The sequence below is a fragment of the Acipenser ruthenus genome, chromosome 36 (assembly GCF_902713425.1).
Source record: "Acipenser ruthenus chromosome 36, fAciRut3.2 maternal haplotype, whole genome shotgun sequence".
Taxonomy (NCBI): Eukaryota; Metazoa; Chordata; class Actinopteri; order Acipenseriformes; family Acipenseridae; genus Acipenser; species Acipenser ruthenus.
Window position 1 is genome coordinate 10,900,739 of NC_081224.1, and position 24,753 is coordinate 10,925,491.

At 44.6% G+C, this 24,753-nt stretch overlaps 2 protein-coding genes across 2 annotated transcripts; both read right to left on the bottom strand.

Moving 5' to 3' along the window:
* Positions 1-1,042: 1,042 nt before the first annotated feature.
* LOC117409767 (transmembrane emp24 domain-containing protein 1) lies at positions 1,043-11,018 on the bottom strand. Its single transcript, XM_034016022.3, has 4 exons — positions 10,720-11,018; positions 8,021-8,118; positions 4,256-4,439; positions 1,043-3,993 (listed from the first exon to the last, which is right to left on the bottom strand). The coding sequence occupies exons 1-4, from the start codon at positions 10,900-10,902 to the stop codon at positions 3,775-3,777; spliced, it is 684 nt and encodes a 227-aa protein (XP_033871913.1). The 5' UTR covers positions 10,903-11,018; the 3' UTR covers positions 1,043-3,774.
* Positions 11,019-18,296: 7,278 nt separating this feature from the next.
* On the bottom strand, positions 18,297-24,753 carry LOC117409813 (tumor necrosis factor ligand superfamily member 14-like). The gene is made up of 4 exons (XM_059008328.1): positions 24,409-24,753; positions 22,135-22,177; positions 21,191-21,229; positions 18,297-19,480 (listed from the first exon to the last, which is right to left on the bottom strand). Exons 1-4 carry the CDS (start codon positions 24,604-24,606, stop codon positions 19,071-19,073), a joined length of 690 nt encoding a protein of 229 aa, XP_058864311.1. The 5' UTR covers positions 24,607-24,753; the 3' UTR covers positions 18,297-19,070.

A 24,753-nucleotide genomic window follows, 5' to 3' on the forward strand; every position in this document is an offset into this window, starting at 1 on the left:
GAAATATTCTTAAATGCTTTTCCCTCTGTAGATTCTGATAGTGATAGGAGGGGAGGGGCATTCCTGAAATCTTAGGGCAGCAGTGTGGAGTAGTGGTTAGGGCTCTGGACTCTTGACCGGAGGGTTGTGGGTTCAATCCCCAGTGGGGGACACTGCTGTTGTACCCTTGAGCAAGGTACTTTACCTAGATTGCTCCAGTAAAAACCCAACTGTATAAATGGGGAATTGTATGTAAAATAATGTGATATCTGTATAATGTATAATGTGATATCTTGTAACAATTGTAAGTCGCCCTGGATAAGGGCGTCTGCTAAGAAATAAATAATAATAATAACAGGGGGTTTGTCATCGATACACGCGTCACGGAACTCATTATTCTGTCAGAGTTATAAAGAAGCTATCTTTATCCTTTGGGGTGCCATTCACCCGTTTTCTTTTTGTGTGTCCCTCCCCCCCTTCTAATTTAAATACAAACCTGTAACAACAAATGGAATTATAATCTTAAAATTTGCAATAAATTCTTCACCTGTTAAAAGACTTTGCTTTTTTTATATGCTGTAAACCATATGTGTTATTCACGTCCTATTTAATGCTAATCCACTATATTATTGTTATTGTTCATAAAGAATACGTGGCTCGCGTCTGTCTGTCTGTCTGTGACACACATGCACACGATAACTGCCTCGGCTTTGCACCAATCTTTTATCACACACTCCAAGCCTTCCAGAAACGCTTCAGATTGCAGTTAATAAAACGATCGTGATGATATCACGTGATGATGAGGACCCTCTGTATCTGTGCGCGCTGCATCACCAAGGCTGTAGCTTGAACCCATTCTCTTCATTTGAGGACGGGACACTATTGTCATCTGTTGGAGCATTTTGAACGGGTTATTGAAAAAAATGTCCCTGTAAGTTAAGTCTAATTGTAACTGTTAATTCTGCAACTATAGCCCTTCAGCTGCTTTTATGACGAATGAATTTGGTACTTGGTGAGTTCATGCAAACTGCGCACGGTCACACAGAAAGGCAAACAGGTCAGCTTTACACCAGCAAAACATTTTATTTGGGTCTTAAAAAGTACACACAAGGTTGGACAAACACAAAATAGACCACGGCAGCCAGAATGCCGCATTTGAGAACCTCCTGTCATTATTCAAAGACTGTGTGTGTTTATTTCCTGACTAGACTTTCCACGTGGTGTAGTCTGTACACACAGGACAGTCACAGCGCGACTCTTCTGCAGGGTTACAGTATCGTGATGCAACTGCATTTTAAATGAACTACCCCGTCTTTCCGCTAGAGGGCAGTAGAAACGAAACACTATAAAATATGAAATACACCTGTTATTTAAAAACACACAAAAACATTAAACTTTAAAAATGATTTTATAGAAAATTAAATCTCTGATCACCATTCCGACCCTCACAAGAAAATAAAACAAACACACACACACAAAAAAGTTTCAGCTGTAGGGTTACAAGTTGGCACTGTTTTCAAATGAATCGACTCGGATCCAGTGTATTTGATGAGCAATGCATTTGGATGTATAAAAACTGTGCCAGCTAACTTGTCATGTTTCAGGGACGTGTTTTTGTTTTTTTAAATCCTGACGAGTTTGAGCAGGTTTTAAAGAGACTGGATCGATTTGGAAGCTCTTGTTTTCATTCAGTTAACAAATAAGTTTTAAACAGCACACAGTATTAAAAAAAAAAAACTAACAGTCATTTCTGTTCCTCTTCGTTTTGATCACTGAAAGCGTCGAATCAATAAGCAGCGAGTCAGTTGCCTCTTCTCCGCACAATCCGATTGGACGCCAGAGCTACGTGAAGAGTCGCTTCACAAACCCTCTGTGATCTGCACGTTAACCCAGCTGGAATGGTTTCAAGATCACAGATTTAGACACACGATTCCTCCGAGCCCCCTCCAGTTTGGAATAAACCCTGCAGATTTGTTTTCAGATTCTAAAGAATCAATCCTAGAAGGATTGATTCCTTGTGCAGACAAACGTAACACATTTAATACAAAGCCAGTGTGTTTGAACCCTGATCCTGGGGACCCCCTGTGTCTGCTGGTTTTCATTCCAACTGAGCTCTCAATTACTTAACTAGACCCTTAAATGAACTGATCATTTGATCAGTTACTTCTTAATTGTTTTCAGCTCTTAAAACATTTGCAGATTTCAAGTCAGCCATAATGTTTTAGAAGCGACTTGAACTCTGCAAGTTTTTAAGGAGCTTGTGTGTAAGGAGCTACCCTTCCTCCTTCAGTGACCTGCCTCGGTGCTGTGCTTTCATTCTGCCGTTTAGACTGCAGACAAGGAGACAGATCTCTTCCGGGTGTAGGAAACGCACACAAGCTTATAGAGGGACAGCCTGATCCCACCAAGAGGTGTGTGCTGATTCTACAAATGAGGTGCACAGCTACGGGAACAGGAACGGAATTTATTACAAAATCTCTTCAAGCAACCCACGACTCTACTGAGCATGTGTGATAATATAAAGCATGCAAAAATATGATTCAGGTATTTTCACAGTACAAATACTGGCTTTAATCTACACCTCCCTCCACAAAACTACAAGTTAAAAAAATAAAAAGTACCAATCCTCTGTGAAGACATTTCACAATGCAATAGAAACTATTTTCTTAATCTTCGGACAAAAACCAGAGAAGACCTGCAAACTTCACCAACAGAGCTGTTCAATTGAACCAGGATTAAAAATACGAGCGCCTGCTCGCCGAGGAGAACATGAAAACGTGTTGTGTTGAGATCCTGTGATCGTTTATCATGTGATCTCAACATAACCCCACTGTTCTGACCCGCTGTAAATTCAAAAGGATTTTGAATGGCTGCAATGCTCCACAAGAGCCCCAACATGGTGAAATGTTTTGCATCACAGCACCATGTATTAGCAGATTCTTGAATGTTCATACGAACCGCAACGAAGGCACACCATCGGCTCACTGTCTCCTAGACGCCCTCCTCCCTGCACACAGCCCTGTACCTCTGTTACTAAATCCGCTTTAAAAACAGGAAACTGTTTCCCCATCATTGGTTAGCTGCATCTCTTTCAGACCGGCTGTGAAATTTGCTATTGCAGGTTGGGATCAAACCCTGTAATTGCGAGCAGCGCCAGATCCCATCATTTAAATGACGAAATCGTATTAATAAAAGGGTCTGCACATTCATCACAGGCTAACTCCCTCCTTCATGGTAACTGTATTCCACGCAGATGCTGTTTTCCGTTTCCTAGTCAGATCTTAAAACGTTTCTGCTGCAGTTACTTCACTGTGTTGGTCTAAAAAATGCAGTTTTGAAATCCAAGTTAGGATCGTAACTAAGAAAATAATTCCATACAGCTATGGCCAAAAGTTTTGAACCACCTAGAATTTTAGGACGGAGATCGAATTAACAAAACAAACAAAAAAAAGAAATATGGACGTAATTTTCTAGAACATCATGTCATCTCAATGATATTGCAAAAAAAATATTTCATGTGAGCTTTTCAAAATGTTGCATTTTCCAATGGTCAGTGTTTACATGGGAAAACTACAAAGCCGTGTGTAATTACAATATGTTAAGGTAATGTTATTTCAGCAGGTTTCATTCGACTTGAGTTCATTCTAGGAGGGTGGTGCAACACTTTTGGTCAGAGCTGTATGGAATGATTGCGTTGTGCGGAACCCCCCTGCTCAGGGTTCCGATAGGAGAACGCAGTGCGCGTGGACGGTCACTAGGGTCCAGCTCACAGCGCAGGGCTCGGCTCCACTCTCTCTACGTGCGAACCTTCCTCTTGTCATTGAAGAGGCTGCGGAGCAGGTAGACCTGCACGAGGGCCACCACCATCATCACCAGCATGTTGAGAGAGGACCAGAAGGTGACGCGGAACAGGTTGTCCTCTTGCAGGTTACGGTCCCGCGCCTCGAAGGCTCTCAGCATCGTCTGCATCTGCATGCTCCTCTCCAACCTCCGACGCACGCCATCCATCGAGTCCTGAAACACAAGAGGGGGAGGCAAAACGCGTTGGCCGCCGCTGTGTTTGGAAATCGTGAAATGTTTTTTTTTTGGACAGCTGCTACATACTGGACCCTTTTAATAAAAAAAAGTGCACGGGAAGCTAAACTATAAATAAATAGCTGATCTAGGACTAAGCGGGATTGTCGGACGCACGGTTTTCAAGCTCTGTTTTATTTAGGGTGGTTCTGGTTTCTTTGCTGTGATGGTGTCACGCAACAGAAGAGCCCGCGAGGGTTACCCTGATGTCGTCCAGTTTGAAGTCCACCAGCTCGTCTGGCTGCACCACCTGAGCCCAGTCCTCCACTGCCGTGTCCTGCAGTAAGCCCTCCGTGATGACCTCGAAGAACACCATCTTCTCAGACATCCTGCTGAACGAGTTGTCGAAGCAGATCTCGTAGTCTCCATCGGCCATCGTCTCGATCCTGCACGGAAAAACCAGGACGGGAGTCAAATTCCAATTCATATTATCTATTTGGCTGATGCCTTTCTCCAGGGTTGACTTACAAGGGCACTACAGGGTTACAATGCAAGATTCGTATTTATATACAGCGTGGTTTACAGTAAATGTAAATCACACTACTAAAATACAACACGAACTAGGATGCAACAAGTTAAAATTCCTTTTTAAAAATCAATTCCACCGCCCCCATCCCAATCCCTTCAAAGGAAGTTCGATCCATTCCTGGTTTTACTATGAGTTTAGTAAGACACACCTGAGCTTGTTATACCTGCACACACTGGGGCTAATCAAGCTTGTAGTAAAACATGGAATGGGTGAAGCTGCAAGGCCAGGGATAAGAACATAAGAAAGTTTATAAACGAGAGGAGGCCATTCAGCCCATCTTGCTCGTTTGGTTGTTAGTAGCTTATTGATCCCAGAATCTCATCAAGCAGCTTCTTGAAGGATCCCAGGGTGTCAGCTTCAACAATATTACTGGGGAGTTGGTTCCAGACCCTCACAATTCTCTGTGTAAAAAAGTGCCTCCTATTTTCTGTTCTGAATGCCCCTTTATCTAATCTCCATTTCTGACCCCTGGTCCTTATAAGAACATAGGATCTCCAACCCTGGTCCTGGAGAGCTCCGATCCTGCAGGATTTCCATCATCAATGGCTATAGATCTGGAACACCTGTTCATCTTGACTAATTAAGCCAATAATTGGAGCAATTATGTAACCGAGAGTTCGGTTGAAACAAAATCCAGCAGACCCAGTAGCTCTCCAGGACCAGGGTTGGAGATCCCTGTGCTGTGCAATAGGAGTCTTATTTTCACCCCTGCAGTAGAAAGCATGTTATTTATTTTAGAAATAACTGTGGCGATTGTTCAGCTGCTTTCATTGAAGCCGATTTTTAATTGACTAAGAAACAGGGACTTCAGTTGAAGTCATCTGCTGCCCCTGTGTGAGGCTCATTTTAACAGAATGCTGCCGATTGCAATTTTGATCAGTGATGTGCTGGAATTGAAAATGAAGAATTGGCTCCAACCCTCGGAAAACCCCATGCTGTAAAACCTCCATCGTTCCCAACCAGAGGTGGTAATTAATCCCCTAAACCTAAATACAATGGATTGACACATGGTTTCCGAATAGATCTTATTTGACGTACATGCAGTGCCCTACAGCTGACTACACAAACTTTCCAAACAGCACAGCGCGAATAGTTTTCAACACGCCGGCTGAGGATCAACACTGGAACTGAACAGCATTCTCTCGGACAGAACATCCCTGCACAGTTCCGAAGAGGTGTAAAAACTAAACACTGTGTACAGCCCTGCCTTCCAGTGAATTCCAGCAGGTTTAAACTGGATTACTCAGAGGCTGCTGTGCTGGTTCAAGCTGGTCAGGCCAGTATAACAGGATGGCTTCTTACCCAAGGCTATATCAATGGAGTAGAATGTATTAAAAGGAGGAGTGTTAGATTTTGTAGGTATCCTAACTCTTTATGATTTAACAGGTTGAAAGTTGAACACACTGGGGAAGTTAACTAGGGGTGTAACGATACGCCAGCGTCATGATTCATGTCACGATATGAAATGTATCACGATACTAGAGACGGTCGACAAGGGCTGCCTGCACGATGCATAACAAGACTTTGTTTAAGACAGAAATGTAATGCGATAGGGAGAGTATGTATTCATACCAATTGTAAAACACAAGTATTCTACATTCAGAATCCACCATAACAAGGCTTACTTCCTCACCATCTTCACATCACAGGATAAGAACACAGCCCCCTCCTCAATTACTTACACATGAATGTACTTACAGTAACAAGTCATCTCGCAAGAGTAACCTGCTCACAAACACCGAGGTCTGAATTTAGAAACACTAAGAAAAGATACTTTCAAAGAGAAACGTTTTGACGAGATGCCTTTCAAAAGTTTTCAGTTCTACTTCTTTTTCCCTCTTTTCCGTTCCTGCCTTCGTGACAAACTAGCCCCTCCCACCTCTGCAAGCTCCCTGTCCCATTGGTGCATAATCAGGACACACCCATCCCTCTTCATGCGATCATTCACACTGTATCAAATCAGAAAGGGGGAGGCCACACCCCTGAATAGTACACGCAGTCCATCTCCAACCAGCGAATGAAGACATGGATAAAGACTTCTAATGGAAATGTCAGCCATTGAATTGAAAAGCTACTCCCTAAAGAAGCTTGCTTGTAAAAGCCTTTGAACAATTTCACTGATGCTTTTATTAAGAATCGTCACTGTTTGGAGCAGTGAAAAGACTCCCATTGAATGCTGCTGCACTCAACATTGCAGAAACCCATCTAATAGTGCATGAGTATATATACATGATATATACATAGGAAAATATAACAAACCGCCAACCCCTGGAGATTCCAGTTCTCTCACTAGCTTGTGTTAAATAATACCAAGTAGAATTAGCAAGGCAGTCCTACTGGACAGAGGAGCTGCACTGACTACCTGCTGGTCCCTCTGCAGTGTGGGCATGTGGGCGTGTTTGTTATCGAATAGGATCAATGGACACCTTTATGTGAAGGGAGAAGACAAGCTAGCATGAACAGCCAGTTATGAAAAGGAGTGCTGAATATTCACAAAGTGCACGAGGTCATCTGGGGGAATAAACGTAAACACACGCTGACCCACCCACAGACACACACACACACACACACACACACTGACCCACGCGCACGCACCCACACACACACACACGCACACACACTCTTTCCAGTTCATTTTATCCGAGACATTTCATCTCTGTAAATGCATAGAAACCTGAGTGGCGGTGCGTAGGCAAAGGGCTGCTGGTATTCAAACTGTCTCCGTGATTCATTTGTCACAAAGACGTTTCAGATGGCTCTATCACATCAATATCAGAGTCTATAATATAACACACAGTTTGGTGGGACCTGAATACATTAAAAAGGCTAGGTAACTCTACAAATCTCTTAGCATCAGGTTGAAACCTTCAGTCTGGAGCTACAGGCTCCATTGAATTGGCTCTACAGCAAACACACGTACTGCTTGGAAACGTTCAACCCTCTGTAAGAATGAAGCGTCCTGAATCCACGTCCACAAAACGCTGACCCCAAACAATGATGTTTCTTGAAATGAAATATACAAATACGCAACCAATCTTAGGAACATAAGAGAAGTTTGGGAACGAGAAAAGGCCCTCAAGGCTCTTCCCTTGTTAACACACCATTAAGATACTGGGGGGGGGAAACTCATTTAAAAGCACAGGATCTCGTCTTTGTTTAAATGTCCCCAGTGTTTTAGATCCCGCTGCTTCACCTGGTCGTTTATTCCATGCATTTGGAACTCTCTGTGTAAAACACGGCTTTCTAACTTCTGCTCTAAACTCTTCTCAGCTTCCATGCATGCCCTCCTCTTCTTCTCCTCCTCTCTGTGTTCATTTTGAAGTAGTGTCTTGGGTTAACTTTATCTATCCTGTTGCAAACTACAGCACAAGGGCTCCACGTGCCCAGGAATGCTTGCTCCTGTATTTGTACACCCTCCTCTTTCTCAGCCCGACTCACGTGTGAATCCCGTCGGATTTCCTGAAGTCCGAGACCAGCCGGAACCCCTCGGGGTGAGAGATTGTGAAATCGACATCCATGCCAGCGCCGGCGATCACCTGGGCAAAAACAAGCAAGCATGAGCGCCGTGAAACACGCCGTGCCCACCGCACCGCCTTCACAAGACCACCGACATTTAATAATGCACCAACCCGGAAATAATCAAACAATCAACGAACACGAGTGTGGTGAACACTGGTGTGAATACAGCACTTCAAAAACCTACGACACGTCTAGAAATATTCTTAGATTTTAAAATTGGTACAGCAGTGTGGAGTAGTGGTTAGGGCTCTGGACTCTTGACCGGAGGGTCGTGGGTTCAATCCCAGGTGGGGGACACTGCTGCTGTAACCTTGTGCAAGGTACTTTACCTAGATTGCTCCAGTAAAAACCCAACTGTATAAATGGGTAATTGTATGTAAAAAATAATGTGATATCTTGTAACAATTGTAAGTCGTCCTGCATAAGGGCGTCTGCTAAGAAATAAATATTATTATTATTATTATTATTATTATTATGAATAATTGTACCATATCCCAGTACAAAAATATATCTCAGACACCCCGTGAAATGACCTATTAAGGAGAGAAACACTCTTCTGTACAGCAGCAGCGTTGGAAATAAGATGCACAGATCTTGTACTGTATCAGACATGCTCAACTGAACAGACCTGAAGATCTGAATTCTACTAAACCTCTCTGTAGGGTGCAGACCAGCGGCAGGCTGAGTGTTTCAGTGGAACAGGACAGGGAGATTGCGAATTACAGAGCTCAGCCCTGGGGAACTTCTCTAAGTTACACAAGCAATTCCTGTGCAGGTAGGTGGAGTTGTGATGAGAGAGGGGAGCGGGGCGTGGCCTGCAGCTCAAATCGGGGTTCAAAAGGGCAAAGCATTTCAGCTATCAACGCAATCTCATGCGATTCCTCGGTGTGCGTTCACACTAATGTGACTCGAAGACCCAAACACCAACAAGAAAGCACGTCACCATTATTTATTTATTAAACCTAAGTGTCAGAATCTGCTTTTTTGTTTTAATCAACATGCTGTAAGCTTTAATAAAAGAACATTCTAGAACGTGTAAATCCGTTCTGCACCTTGTTTGCTGAATAAATATACAGCAGCAAAACATATACAGTGCTTTTAATTCTGCTGAGCCTATTCCAGAACAGTAATGCGAACGCCTGGAAAACAAACACTCTAACAGCACTTTAACTGCGTAACATCCTCCAGGGTTGCAGCTCCACTCTAATCTCAATGAAACTTCAGGGTGGAGGCTCAGTCTGCAGAATAGAAGGCTCTTTTTCTGTGTTTAGTTTATAAGGTGTACACAGGAAATGCTCCAAGTTACCGTGCACCTCTGTTAAGAGACACATCCTTTACCTTAAAATGACTCCACCCTTTTCTCAAGCCATTAAGACGACTTAAGCAATTAAACCAGACAGTCAGGTAATTATTATTATTATTATTATTATTATTATTATTTATTTCTTAGCAGACGCCCTTATCCAGGGCGACTTACAATTGTTACAAGATATCACATTATACATTATTTCACATTATACAGATATCACATTATTTTTACATACAATTACCCATTTATACAGTTGGGTTTTTACTGGAGCAATCTAGGTAAAGTACCTTGCTCAAGGGTACAACAGCAGTGTCCCCCACTGGGAATTGAACCCACAACCCTCCGGTCAAGAGTCCAGAGCCCTAACCACTACTCCACACTGCTTTCTGAGGCCAGGTGTGTTGACTAACGCTCATTAGTTTTAAAATAATAATTTAATTGTTTGTAACCCCCTTCCTTCTAAATGTAGACTGTGGTTTTAATCAGTGTGGGACTGGTAAAGCATTGTAAAAACGACAAAATAAATGATGAAGCTTTGGGAAGAATTGCTGCACATACTTTATAGCACACTTTTTGAACGTAAGAATTCTTGTTATATATTCCCAGTATTTTATTATGGGTTATTTCGGTTACATGAATTACTAACAGTGATATTTCTTATTAGGAAGATCCCGTTTGGACTCAAGATCGCAATAAAGACACAGTCCAGCACCAAATCTAGTGGACTGCGTTCTGTCCGGTGCAGCGCAAGCACTCGCGGAACCACATCACGCTCAGTTCGTGTCGGGGTACGCAGCCTTTGCCCTGACTCAAGCCAGGATAGTGAAATAATAATATAAAACCAGCCAGGTGCGTTTGGAGACAAAAAACAAGACAGTACGAAGCTGCAGGGAGAATTCACTTCCGCACACGCCGGAAATTAACAGTTCACTCTATGCAAACCATTTCTCTAAGTTAGTAGAGCGTAGCGAGAATATTCAAACAAAACAAAAAAAAACTAATATATAATATTAATAATAATAATAACATAATCAATTACTGTACACTCGATTTAAATAAACGAAATGCGTGCATTGCATAATATTGACCGGGTGATTCTCGCAATCGCTCAAATAAATCGAAAGGATTTTCTTTTCTTTTTAATTTTTCGACTGTGATGCGGTGCTTCTGTGTCAGTATCAGTGATTTCACCCAACCCCCATCCTCCGACTGCGACAGACAGGTCGCTTTTGTGAAGTAACCTTCGCCCAGCGCAATCCACACGCACACGCACACGCACACGGAGCCAGGTTCATCCCGCTGGCTTTACCTGGTACTCCACTTCAATGGTGCTGTTCTTCAAGGCTTTTTGGTAAAAACATTCAACTCTCCCTGCTGGCAGAATAAATGTAAACTCCGTGTCTCTGGGTTGCTCGAAAGCCGTCCCCCGCTCCAGGCAGAAGATGAAAATTAAAAGACAGAAAGAACCGACGCGAGCACAACTAGGCTCCATGATTTTTACCAGCCAGGTCAGAGTTTAGAAAGAGAAACTTTCCTGAAACAAACTATCTTTCACTTCCTCGTCGGCAAGCCTTCCCTGCTTTCGGATTGGTTGAAGGGCGTTTACAGTGAGTGGACCTTCCTGGAAGGCAATTGGTTTTTCCTGCACTCTTTGACCAATGAGAGCACAAGAGGTGGGTCATAACTAAGGTGATTTGTACCAATCAAAAACGAACAGCTGTGTGCACCTACAGCCTTGTTTGTATACACGTGGGTGGCGGGATGGTTTGTGTGTGTAATATTGCTCGGGTGTAATATTTAAGGTTGATGGTACCACTGCTAACGTCCGGTTTTAAAAAGTGTACATGAACACAACGAAACACCGTCAACACCAAAACAAACAACAACGGTGCGCGCATTTAAAGCTGTATCTGCAAAAGACAAGGAGACACTTATGGAAGCAGAAAAAACACAAAGAGTACACTTAGAAAAACAATAAGCCACGTGTGACAGAAATGACCTCAGCCATGTGCCTCCGTGAGATGTTAAAAAAAAAAAAGAAATACTGCAGTTTAAAATGAATTGTTAAAATTCTGTTTTCCAGCGTTGTTCTCAACACTTTTTCACTTGCTAAAAATAAAAAAAAAACTGCTAGTTCGGAATTTTGTTTCCTGATCTGTCACCATGCGTTTTAAAAAATAATAGACTCAGGACAGAGGGAAGGAGACTCTTCTTCACACAGAGAGCGGTGAGGGGATGGAATGGGTTACCTAGTCATGTTGCTGAAGGAGACTCTTCTTCACACAGAGAGTGGTGAGGGGATGGAATGGGTTACCTAGTCATGTTGCTGAAGGAGACTCTTCTTCACACAGAGAGTGGGGAGAGGATGGAATGGGTTACCTAGTCATGTTGTTGAAGGAGACTCTTCTTCACACAGAGAGTGGGGAGGGGATGGAATGGGTTACCTAGTCATGTTGCTGAAGGAGACTCTTCTTCACACAGAGAGTGGTGAGGGGATGGAATGGGTTACCTAGTCATGTTGCTGAAGGAGACTCTTCTTCACACAGAGAGTGGGGAGGGGATGGAATGGGTTACCTAGTCGTGTTGCTGAAGGAGACTCTTCTTCACACAGAGAGTGGTGAGGGGATGGAATGGGTTACCTAGTCATGTTGCTGAAGGAGACTCTTCTTCACACAGAGAGTGGTGAGGGGATGGAATGGGTTACCTAGTCATGTTGCTGAAGGAGACTCTTCACACAGAGAGTGGTGAGGGGATGGAATGGGTTACCTAGTCATGTTGCTGAAGGAGACTCTTCTTCACACAGAGAGCGGTGAGGGGATGGAATGGGTTACCTAATCATGTTGCTGAAGGAGACTCTTCTTCACACAGAGAGTGGGGAGGGGATGGAATAGGTTACCTAGTCATGTTGCTGAAGGAGACTCTTCTTCATACAGAGAGTGGTGAGGGGATGGAATGGGTTACCTAGTCATGTTGCTGAAGGAGACTCTTCTTCACACAGAGAGTGGTGAGGGGATGGAATGGGTTACCTAGTCATGTTGCTGAAGGAGACTCTTCTTCACACAGAGAGTGGGGAGGGGATGGAATGGGTTACCTAGTCATGTTGCTGAAGGAGACTCTTCTTCACACACAGAGTGGTGAGGGGATGGAATGGGTTACCTAGTCATGCTGTTGAGGATGAATCACTGGGGTCCTTTAAGACCCGACTTGATAAGGTTCTGAGACCAGTGAGCTACTGGGAACCGGATGAGCGCTGATGGGTCAAATGTTCCACTTTTTTTAACTTCAGTATTGTATATGCATTGGGTGATTTCTTTACATAGCAAGTAGAATTATGAGAAACCCTAACAATCAAACATGATTTCTACAATGATTTATCTGGGGATAGATGGAGGCACTTTTCCATAAACACCTATGTAAGTTATACTGTGCTGAATTATTTTCCATATACATACAGTGGATGCATCATAATCTGTGGTAGCTTTTCATGATACTAACAGCACAAAAAACTGCAGCTTTATTGAATGGAAAGCACACATGCATGCAAAGACCCTGTGGCGGAGTGTCCCGCCCCTATTTATTATTATTTGTATTTTTGTTTGCGGCGCGGGTAAAAGCGCCGCGTCTTTTGTTATTATATTTAAAAACCCCGTGAGGATGCATGGCTGATCAGCTACTGATTATTTAACTAGCTGACAGTCATGCATCCTTACCAAACGCGTGCAGACTCTGGCCGGGGGATAATAAGATAATTACCAACTAGTTAAATCCCTCGGCCAGAGTATATAAACCAGCAGCACTCTGCACTCGGGGTTGAGAGTGTAGAGGAGAGTACGGGAGAGCGGAGAGCGAAAGCCATATTTAGAAAAACAATTGCTAAGACGTGCTGGATTTCCCAGCACATCACTTACTTGTTTGTTTGTTCATTCGTTTGGCCCTCGTGCCCTTTTGTTTTGTGTTTTGGTGTTTTGTTAAATCTTTTGTTTTTGTTTTGTTTATTAAATACGCTGAGTGCACCAGCACTCAGCTTCAACCGCCCATCCACTGTTTTGGTTTCTACTTCCTGGTCCGTGACGTCACCACTGCGAGCCAGACTGTCACATATGGTGTCAGAAGTGGGATAAACAACGCCTCCAACAGCCGGACCAGGATTGAAAAGTGCGTTTTTTTTGTTTGTTCGTGTTTTTTTTTTCAAATTAAAAATGGGGAAAAGTAGCCGGAGGAGAAAGCAGCAGCAGCAGCAACAACAGCAGCAGGAGGCGCAGCAACATCAGCCTTACCTTGCCACACTGGATATCTGCCTCACCTGCCTGAAGGGTGAGGAGTGGTGCTTCGCGGTTGGTGAGGTTGGGCACGTGGCACCAGACCAACCCCCTCCATGGCAGGAGAAAGAGGAGCCAGAGCGTCCAGTGAGGGAGGACCTGCATCCTCCAAAGAGGACGAATGCACTCTCCTCTGAGGGAGTCTGGGACTGGCTGGTGGAGCCGGGGAGGGATTATGAGGAAGCCCTCCCTGCAGTGATCAACCTCCTGTGGGCAAGAGATGGGGAGCGCTGGGAGGCCTGGGAACAGCAACACCACCCAGCTTCCCTCCCAGACATCGCAGCCATGGTGTTCAACTACCTGGCTGCGGATATGGGAGAGACTCTGCTGCTGCCATCTCCAGCATCAGAGGGAGAGGAGCCATCGCTGCCGTCTCCAGCGCCAGAGGGAGAGGAGCCATCGCTGCCGTCTCCAGCGCTAGAGGGAGAGGAGCCATCGCTGCCGTCTCCAGCGCCAGAGGGAGAGGAGCCATCGCTGCCGTCTCCAGCGCCAGAGGGAGAGGAGCCATCGCTGCCGTCTCCAGCGCCAGAGGGAGAGGAGCCATCGCTGCCGTCTCCAGCGCCAGAGGGAGAGGAGCCATCGCTGCCGTCTCCAGCGCCAGAGGGAGAGGAGCCATCGCTGCCGTCTCCAGCGTCAGAGGGAGAGGAGCCATCGCTACCGTCTCCAGCATCAGAGGGAGAGGAGCCATCGCTACCGTCTCCAGCATCAGAGGGAGAGGAGCCATCGCTGCCGTCTCCAGCATCAGAGGGAGAGGAGCCATCGCTACCGTCTCCAGCATCAGAGGGAGAGGAGCCATCGCTACTGTCTCCACCAGCAGAGGGAGAATGCCTGCTGGTTTCGCCTCCACAGCCTGGGGAGGAGCCCGAACGTCCTACGCCCGAGTGGGAGGAGCCCGAACGTCCTACGCCCGAGTGGGAGGAGCCCGAACGTCCTACGCCCGAGTGGGAGGAGCCCGAACGTCCTACGCCCGAGTGGGAGGAGCCCGAACGTCCTACGCCCGAGTGGGAGGAGCCCGAACGTCCTACGCCCAAGAGGGGGGAGTCGGTGCGTCCACAGCCCAAGAGGGAGGAGTCGGTGCGTCCACAGCCCAAAGAGGGGGGAGTCGGTGCGTCCATAGCCCAAGAGGTGGAAGTCTGCGCTTCCACAGCCTTAGGACCCAAGCTGCAGTCCCAAGAGCCAGAAGGGGAGGAGTTACAGGCTCAACCCCCTGAATTTTTCTGGGGGGGAGAAGGGCAGGATGCTGGTGTTCCCCAGCAGCCTCTATTTATGCTGCTGAAGGGAGCACGGCACACACCAGCCCAGCCGCCACAGCAGAGGGAGCCAGCACCGCCACAGCCTCCCTCTGAGTGGCCAGCATCCGCCCCATCGCCTCTGCCTCCACCACCACCAGGAGCAGAGCAGCAGGAGCTGCCTCTGTCTCCACCACTACCAGGAGCAGGGCAGCAGGAGCTGCTTCTGTCTCCACCATCACCAGGAGCAGAGCAGCAAGAGCTGCCTCTGCCTCCGCCACCTCCACCAGCAGAGGGTGAATGCCTGCTGGTTCCACATCCACCGTCGTGGGAGGACTGCTTGCCCCTCCCACCTCCACCAGCAGAGGGTGAATGCCTGCTGGTTCCGCCTCCACCGTCGTGGGAGGACTGCTTGCCCCTCCCACCTCCACCAGCAGAGGATGAATGCCTGCTGGTTCTGCCTCAACCGTCGTGGGAGGACTGCTTGCCCCTCCCACCTCCACCAGCAGAGGATGAATACCTGCTGGTTCCGCCTCAGCCGCCGTGGGAGGACTGCTTGCCACTCCCAGCTCCACCAGCAGAGGGTGAATACCTGCTGGTTCCGTCTCAGCCGCTGTGGGAGGACTGCTTTCCCCTCCCACCTCCACCAGCAGAGGGTGAATACCTGCTGGTTCCACATCCACCGTCATGGGAAGGACTGCTCCTGCCCTGCCTCGCACCACCCAGGGATGCCTGCCTCGCATCGCCTGGGGCTGCCTGTTCCACATCGCCTGGGGTCGCCAGGGATCCTGCTTCGCCTGGGGTCGCCAGGGATCCTGCTTCGCCTGGGGTCGCCAGGGATCCTGCTTCGCCTGGGGTCGCGAGGGATCCTGCTTTGCCTGGGGTCGCCAGGGATCCTGCTTCGCCTGGGGTCACTACACTGTGGTCGGAGCCCCACGGAGGGGAGCTGCCGGCCATGAAGAAAGGGGGGGAGGTCAGGAGACCAGCTCCCCCAGCCGCACTTTCGCGGCCGGAGATCATGTGGTCAGAGCCCCACGAAGGGGAGCTGCCAGCCATGGAAAAGGGGGGGGAGGTCAGGAGACCAGCTCCCCCAGCCGCACTTTCGCGGCAGGAAATACTGTGGCTGGAGCCCCGTGAAGGGCAGCTGTCAGCCATGAAGAAGGGGGGGGAGGTCAGGAGACCAGCTTCCCCCGCAGCAATTTCGCTGCAGGAGAAAGGGTGGCCAGAGCCCCACGGAGGGGAGCTGTCGGCCATGAAGAAGGGGGGGCAGGTCTGGAGACCACCCCCAAAAATTTTTTGGCCAGAGGAGCTGGCCGGTGCGCGGGCCATTGGAACACTACGGCTGTTTGGGTGGGAGGAGGACATCCCACCGTGGCCGCCACCTTTGGCCCGTTGCTGCCCCTGTTCCTGCGCCGGGACTGCTGACCGGGACTTTGGGGACTAAGGGGGGAGGTGGCCGAAAAGGCCATGTGTGCTGCGCACAAGGGGGGGCATGTGTGGCGGAGTGTCCCGCCCCTATTTATTATTATTTGTATTTTTGTTTGCGGCGCGGGTAAAAGCGCCGCGTCTTTTGTTATTATATTTAAAAACCCCGTGAGGATGCATGGCTGATCAGCTACTGATTATTTAACTAGCTGACAGTCATGCATCCTTACCAAACGCGTGCAGACTCTGGCCGGGGGATAATAAGATAATTACCAACTAGTTAAATCCCTCGGCCAGAGTATATAAACCAGCAGCACTCTGCACTCGGGGTTGAGAGTGTAGAGGAGAGTACGGGAGAGCGGAGAGCGAAAGCCATATTTAGAAAAACAATTGCTAAGACGTGCTGGATTTCCCAGCACATCACTTACTTGTTTGTTTGTTCATTCGTTTGGCCCTCGTGCCCTTTTGTTTTGTGTTTTGGTGTTTTGTTAAATCTTTTGTTTTTGTTTTGTTTATTAAATACGCTGAGTGCACCAGCACTCAGCTTCAACCGCCCATCCACTGTTTTGGTTTCTACTTCCTGGTCCGTGACGTCACCACTGCGAGCCAGACTGTCACAGACCCCTTATGCATTCCTGTGTGGTTTCTGAGCAACACTGTGTCAAATATATTTAAAGATACACAAACGACAAGGTAGCGCTCAAACATCATTTCCATAAGTGTTTAAACCAAAGAGGCTCTGTTATCAGATAGAAAACTGCACAGACTGATTTCCTGTTCTCAGATAGAGTAAACTTTTGACTTTGGAGACATTGTGAAGAGCTTGTGGTCTCTTGTTTATCTCGGGGGTGTGATTCTGTTGATTTGCATGCACAGACATTTAAGCAATGCAGCATTATTCCACTGTGTGTGTGTGTCGTTGTGCGATATCTCCACACATCGACTGCATCGTGAGGCGCGAGGGGAGGCCCTGGAGTGCCATTTTGCGATTTATACAAGGGCTTTGAGGTCCATTAAAAACAATTGAAGTAAATGGGCCTAAAGAGAACCGTGGCAATGTTCTGAGATCTGGCCACGGTTGTGACATCATGTAGACAACTGAAATGAACAGGAGTGTGGTCCTTGCTGTTGTATAATTAGGATAGCCACAGAAATGCATCCCGACTCATATGTGTCACGTGACATAGTGTAGAGCATAGGTCTGTTTCAAACTGCCCACTCCATAGTAAATGTATGATAGGTCTGTTTCAAACTGCCCACTCCATAGTAAATGTATGATGTATGATTTGCCCACAGTGGAACATCAGGCACATATAAGGACACTAAATCCCAAATGCCACTAACTGCCCATGTGCGGTACAATCTACAGCACCATATAACAGGACCTTGTGTCCTTTAAAACAAATGTGAAGGAAACAGAAAACATGCTTTAATTTACACAACAACCACAAGTGCTTCAGTATTTCCAGTCGTCAGCGTTTGATGAAATGAAGTGTTTTCAGTTTGATGAAATTAAGTGTTTTCAGTTTGATGAAATGAAGTGTTTTCAGTTTGATGAAATGAAGTGTTTTCAGTTTGATGCTTTGATTCTACTGTATGCTCATGGTATGTGATCCTGTTTTATTTGGGGATACAATGGTAGAGTTGAATTCATGTTATTAATATACTGCCATTTATTGTATTTTGTAAATACAAGTGTGATTAGGAAAAAGGAAAGCTTTTCACACAAAACAATGACAAAGCTGAAAAGTTTTTATTAAAGGACATTTTCATACAGATTCAATGACTTCATACACATATCTATTTGATAATATATATATATATATATATATATATATATATATATATATATATATATATATATATATATATATATTTCTAAACTATATTATTATTATTAATTAGCAGACGCTTTTATTCAAAGCAGTTTACAGAGACTAGGGGGTGAACTATACATCACAACTGTTGCTGCAGAGTCACTAACAACAGGACCTTGGTTTTATGTCTTATCCAAAGGATGGAGCACAAGGAAGTTCAGTGACTTGCTCAGGGTCCCACACAGTGAGTCAGTGGCTGAGCCAGGATTAGAACCGGGGACCCACTGGTATTGAGCTCTTTTCTTTAACCACTGGACCACCAAGCCTCCACACATGAAATATTTGGCAAAGTAATCTAATCTTAAAGCAGGCTATCACAGAGATTGTGTTCCATTTTTTTTTCCTTCCATCAATCAAATATTCAAAGCAGCAACCACAGATCATAACTGTACTGAAGAACATGAAATACAGATCAGGGTCATTGTGAACTTCACAGATTCCACAAGAGATTGCTTGATTTGACGAATGTCAAATTGCACGTAAGTCTAATGCAACAAATTGAGAAGAATCACTGAAGAACTAGAGAAAGAAAATGGTACAGTTCAAAAATTAAAATAATGCAGAAATTTGAAGCTTGAATTTGCGAACAACTTGTTGGATTGATTTTAAAATGTTCTCCACCTGCATTCTGCTGGAGGAATGCAATGTGAATCTGTTATAATAAAACATTCCTCCAAAACACCAGCCCCACATACCAACTGGCTATCAGTAGATTTATAAGCATGACCACTCCTGTACTCAACCAAACTACCTTGAACACCAGAATACATCACCTTGATGAGTGATGATGTGTGGTACAGACGATACAGGTTAAATCAGGAAGGCGCCAAAGAAATTTTCAGTGCCCCCCTGCATTTTAAGGAGACTCTTTTCATTCACCTTCACAAAGATCTGGTCGCCTTCCAGTAGGTGGAAAACCCCTCCCAGGAAACTGTTACCCAACAAGGAATCCTGGGAGCTGCTGCAGAAGAACTTCCTGTTCTCCATCAGCCCCAGTTCTCCTGAATATCTTTCAGTCTTCTTATTGACGTAGTGCTTGAACATGCGTTTTTTTCCCAGGCACTCAATTTGTCCGTAAAAGACTTTGGAATAGATGAAGTAGTGGCCCTCCTTTCTGATAACCAGGGCTCCATCCTTGTAGTCAATATCGAAAGTGAAGGCGTCTCCATTCTTAGCTTCCCAGTGCAGTGGACCATCGCCAGGGGTACTGCAGTTACACCCTGGAGACCAGGAAGCATTCTCATTAGCTCACTTGCATTTCAAAACGTAGGCATATCATCTACCCTGTACCTAACATTATATATGAGAAAACACAAACGGGGCCTTGCATAGCTGTGCTGTAGTTTGCAATGCGTTCGTACAAAATGTATTCTGCGAATGAAGGATATGAACGGAATTCGTGTTTAATGTACACGAATTCCACAGAACATATAGACGGCCCTGCTTACAAAACGTTCCTCGTTCCATTTACATTTAAATAATTTAGATCATCATTGATTCACACAACAAGAAAGAGCAACAACGCACTGCAATAAGTGTGCGCAGCAAAGCAAGAGACAGCCGCAGACGTGCAAGAATGGATTAGCACAGAGCCCAGAGTTTGCACAGGATGCTTCGTACCACAAGCTTCAAGGCTGAAATACACGCTTGATTTAGGGCTGTGCTGATATAAGCGCACACCACTGTGGTTCTAGCACCTCCGGTCTGTCAGCAGAGAAGATGAGACGGAGAGGAAGATGTAATGGCAACTTTAAAATGTCTCACTCTTGGTAAGCCCCCTGCACTTCACCCTCTGTACTGTACATTGACAGAACTGTGATTGAACCAGTTACAAACTTCTGCTTGCAGATCATTGTAAACTGACTGGTCCTAGTGCAGGAGTCTTTACCCAAATTACTTGGTCCACCGTACAGTACTTTAAGTTAAAGTTTGGATCAAACCCAGTGGGATCCCCATTGCATTGCCTTTGCAGTGCCGTTACTGCATTGCTGTTGAAGATCATTGATACATAGACTTGCTTTCTCCCCACCGCCCTATTGGGCAATAAAAAGTGCTTAAAGCTGCTTGAAATACAGCAGTGTGTCTGCAGAATGACATTACCACAACTAGACACACACAGCGTACAGTACAGACATACAGCCCTGTGTCTGCAGAATGACATTACCACAACTAGACACACACAGCGTACAGTACAGACATACAGCCCTGTGTGTGCAGAATGACATTACCACAACTAGACACACACAGCGTACAGTACAGACATACAACCCTGTGTGTGCAGAATGACATTACCACAACTAGACACACACAGCGTACAGTACAGACATACAGCCCTGTGTCTGCAGAATGACATTACCACAACTAGACACACACAGCGTACAGTACAGACATACAGCCCTGTGTCTGCAGAGCGACATTACCACAACTAGACACACACAGCGTACAGTACAGACATACAGCCCTGTGTCTGCAGAGCGACATTATCACAACTAGACACACACAGCGTACAGTACAGACATACAGCCCTGTGTCTGCAGAATGACATTACCACAACTAGACACACACAGCGTACAGTACAGACATACAACCCTGTGTGTGCAGAATGACATTACCACAACTAGATACTACAGTGTAGAGTACAGACAGCTCGTAAATAAATAGACAGAGGGGACTGTTTATTTGAACTCAACACCTTTGGATCTCCATTCTGCCATAGTTTAAATCATTATAATAGGATTCTGAATGCCTGGCTTGTTACATATTGTTACTGAAAGAGATACACTGCAGAGTGTCACTTGCTCTGTGTGATTTGTGATTTCCATCATTCTGATCTAGACCCCACTGTCTGCAGTGTCCAAACAATACACTGAATCCATGTCTGAATCGTGGATTTCTGAAATACTGCGATTAGATGTTTGCTGTTTCCTTACCTGTGATGTGAGCGGAAGGCTTTCCCGGTTCTTTTTTATCTGAATTGAAAAAAAATATATACATGTGGATCAATATCATTGTTAAAGAGACTGATTACAATTATAAAGCAGGACTAAAATATAATCAGTGCTGAAACTAAGAGGAAACTAAAAAGACATGAGAACAATGTTTCAACAAGAAATGTCTTTTATGGTGCAAAAACTGTTTTGCTAACCTTACCACATTAATCATTTTCGATTGTTCCTAATTCATAACCCTCGCCTCTATACATCCCCTTTGGTCACACATTTTTAATTACATTTTTAGAAACATTAAAACAGTTTGTGTGAACTCTGTGGAGTTTAAAAAGTTGCCCTGCCAAACAAAAACAAAAAAACGAAAATACATGCATTGTAAAATACATACATAGATAGGAAAACATGGTGCAATTGTGCACACAGTGACTGAACGGGATATAACACTGCTGTTAGTTATATGACAGGGCTGTTGGTTTGTGTATCTATGTGAATAGCAATACCCATTTTATATCTTTTTAGGGGAATAAGGAGTAATGCTGTTTTTGAACTGAACACCGTGTAGAATTCATAACATCTCCAATAAAGACTGTTAATGTGCAGACGTGCTCATAAGAGATTGTTTAAAACATTTCTTACAAACCAAATGCACTGAAACTGGAGAATTGCTGTAAGAAATGAATGAGCTTGAAAGCCATGCTGGAGGATGGTCCTGCAGTTGGACTCTGTTGTCTGTTTCAAAGTGTTGTGAATCCTGCCTAGTGTTCCATTCAAATAAAGTGGACCCACATCATGCAAAGATGATAAATGATCAATTGTTCAATGGAGGTTTATTTCTGCGGGGTGTGGAACAAGCCTGGCTCAGGGTTATGTGAGTTTCTTCAAGTGTCAAGCCACTCTTACTGTGTACACATTGGGATGAACTTTACCTTGAATCCCAATCATTTTCTCAGTGTTGCTGGAAGCTGTGTCCTGCAATAAAAACATGAATTAGTAAACAGCATCTGATCGTGTTGCTGTTGTGTGTGTCAGCATGGCACTGCACATTCACACACCCATGAAGCATTGACATGTTGTAATGTACAGCTCTGGCCAAAAGTGTTGCATCCCCCTATAGAATGAACTAATTGTGTATCATAAAGTCTGAGACCTGCTGAATAATGTTATCTTAACATATTGAACTACACATCGTTTTGCAGTTTTCCATATAAATGTGACATTTCGAAATCTAACATGAAATACTACTGTACTGCTATTATGGCTTCCGGTAGACTGTTGCAATATCCTTTTGTAGTTTCTTTGATTACATGATGTGAAATAAAAGATTATGTTCATATGTTTTTTATATATATTTTTGTAATTATGTCTCAATCCTAAAATTCTAGGTGATGCAAAACTTTTGTCCAGAGCTGTTCTCTATCATGTCTTCATATCACCTTTTTCTGAGTTCAGTAAAGTGCCCACAGTCACACTGTCACAATCACAAAAAAGCATCTTGTGAAGATCACACATTCAAAGCAACCTGCCGTGCCAAATTACAACCTCAACATTTCAAACATGACAAGTAGAAAGAAACAGAAAATGAAAGGAGCAGAACGAAAATGCGAGCAAAGAGGAGCAAAAATCATCAAGCACTGGGGCCAAAAATCGCTCTTCCTTTCAGAGGCTTTCTATTTTTACATTTGAAATGCTTCACCAACGCTTTTCTCTGTGACTGGCTGGGATTAAATTTCAATGCTGGCACTGCTATTCTTTAAAAAAAGAATCTAAAATGCCATTGTAATTAGTTTTAGTGCAACAGAATTGGAATTGTATTACACATATTTCTAGTGATTTGGAACCTCTTTCAATTCTCTGTGAGTATAATGGAGCCATAGTTAAAATGTAATACACTGTCAAAATCACCTACACCTTTGGCCAAAAGTTTTGCATCACCTAGATTTTTAGGATTGAAACATAAAATAAAAATATATATATATTTATATATATGAATGTGAACAAAGAAACATGATTCTTTTAGCAGCTACATTAACCCTTACAAAATCCTTTAATAGCTCAATAGTATCCTCGGTCATATACCGCGGTAGAGTTAGCTTGAAGTTTGATGTTCGTCTGATATTCGACCCGACATGAATGAAAATGGCTGGATCTTCCCAACCACAGAAGCTAGAGTGCTCAAACCAACTTTAATCTAAAGGAGACCAGTTGTGAATTGTTTCACAGCCTCTGTTTTACATGTGAATCCTAAGAATAATTTGTGAAAAACAATAACATACCACGTATATGTCCTGGCATCAATGAAAAAGGCTTTATCTCCCCAACCACAGCAGCTAGAGCGTCCAAACCAACTTTAATTTAAAGAACAGTTGTGAATTGTTTCACAGTCTCTGTTTTACATGTGAATCCTAAGAATAATTTGTGTTTAATTTAACAATTCCTGCTTTGAAAACTTCATGTTGTATTTGATTTTTGTATAATGTATTACATTTGTATTCAAACATAAACTAAACATAAACCAATATTGTAATCCAGACCGTACCGCCTTAAATAAGTCATGACAGTAAACAAGTCATGACATTTTCCCAGCATGCAAACTGGCCTGATGACCAGAGTTCCCTTAATTGAAGAAGTTATTCACTTAATTGATCAATAACTTCCATGTGTTCCCAGTCTTTAGAAATTAGCCATTTAGGGTGACCTACAAAACTTACTGTATAGGGGCTCCCCAGGACCGTGTTTGGGCAGCACTGGTGTAGAACAAGGCTCGTGGTTGTTAAGACCGTTGCTAAGGAAGTGACATATTCCCTTTTCTAGTGCAGAAGCGCATGCAATCTCCAGGCTATGCTAGGGGAGCCACTGACAGCTGACAAGTGAAAACATTGAGAACCGCAGAACAAGATTACTGGAACGGCAATGCATTTCAGTCATTGTTCTGCAGCTCGCAGCTTTGCACACGGAGCAGCTGCCCGCCTCGCCCAGCCCTAGTTACCGCTCTGCTATAAAGAATTACAATCGTAATTAGCATTTTTTTTGTTTTTTGTATATGAAGAACTGCTAAACACTTTTATGTTTGCATGATCCTAACATCTAACTCCCTCACTGTCTCAGATAAATTCCGCTGCTGCTATTGTGGAAATCGTTGACCTAAATCAATCTAAATAAAGAAACTATAGCAAACACGCTTTTCACGCAGAGCTACTCACAGAGATGGCTACTGTTCTCCTCTCCAAGTCCCAGATAAAGTATCCCAGAATTCCCACTCCGGAGAGAGCCAGGAACACAAGCATGAAGAGCAGCCACTGCGCCGCGTTGCCATGGCGTCGTCTCCTTCGCTCCGGCGGGAGGTCTGCTTTCCGGTCTACGAGAAACACGGACGGGTACACCACGTTACTATCCGTCATTCTTCAAGCAGAAAACAGAGCTCCAAACCAGATGCCTTGACAACTCAATCAATGAACAGCAACACAGAAATCTAATGTCTGCAGGGCTCACGTTACTGCTTGGGACTTGGGGCTGTGCTGCTTATACACCCGTAGAGAAATTCACAG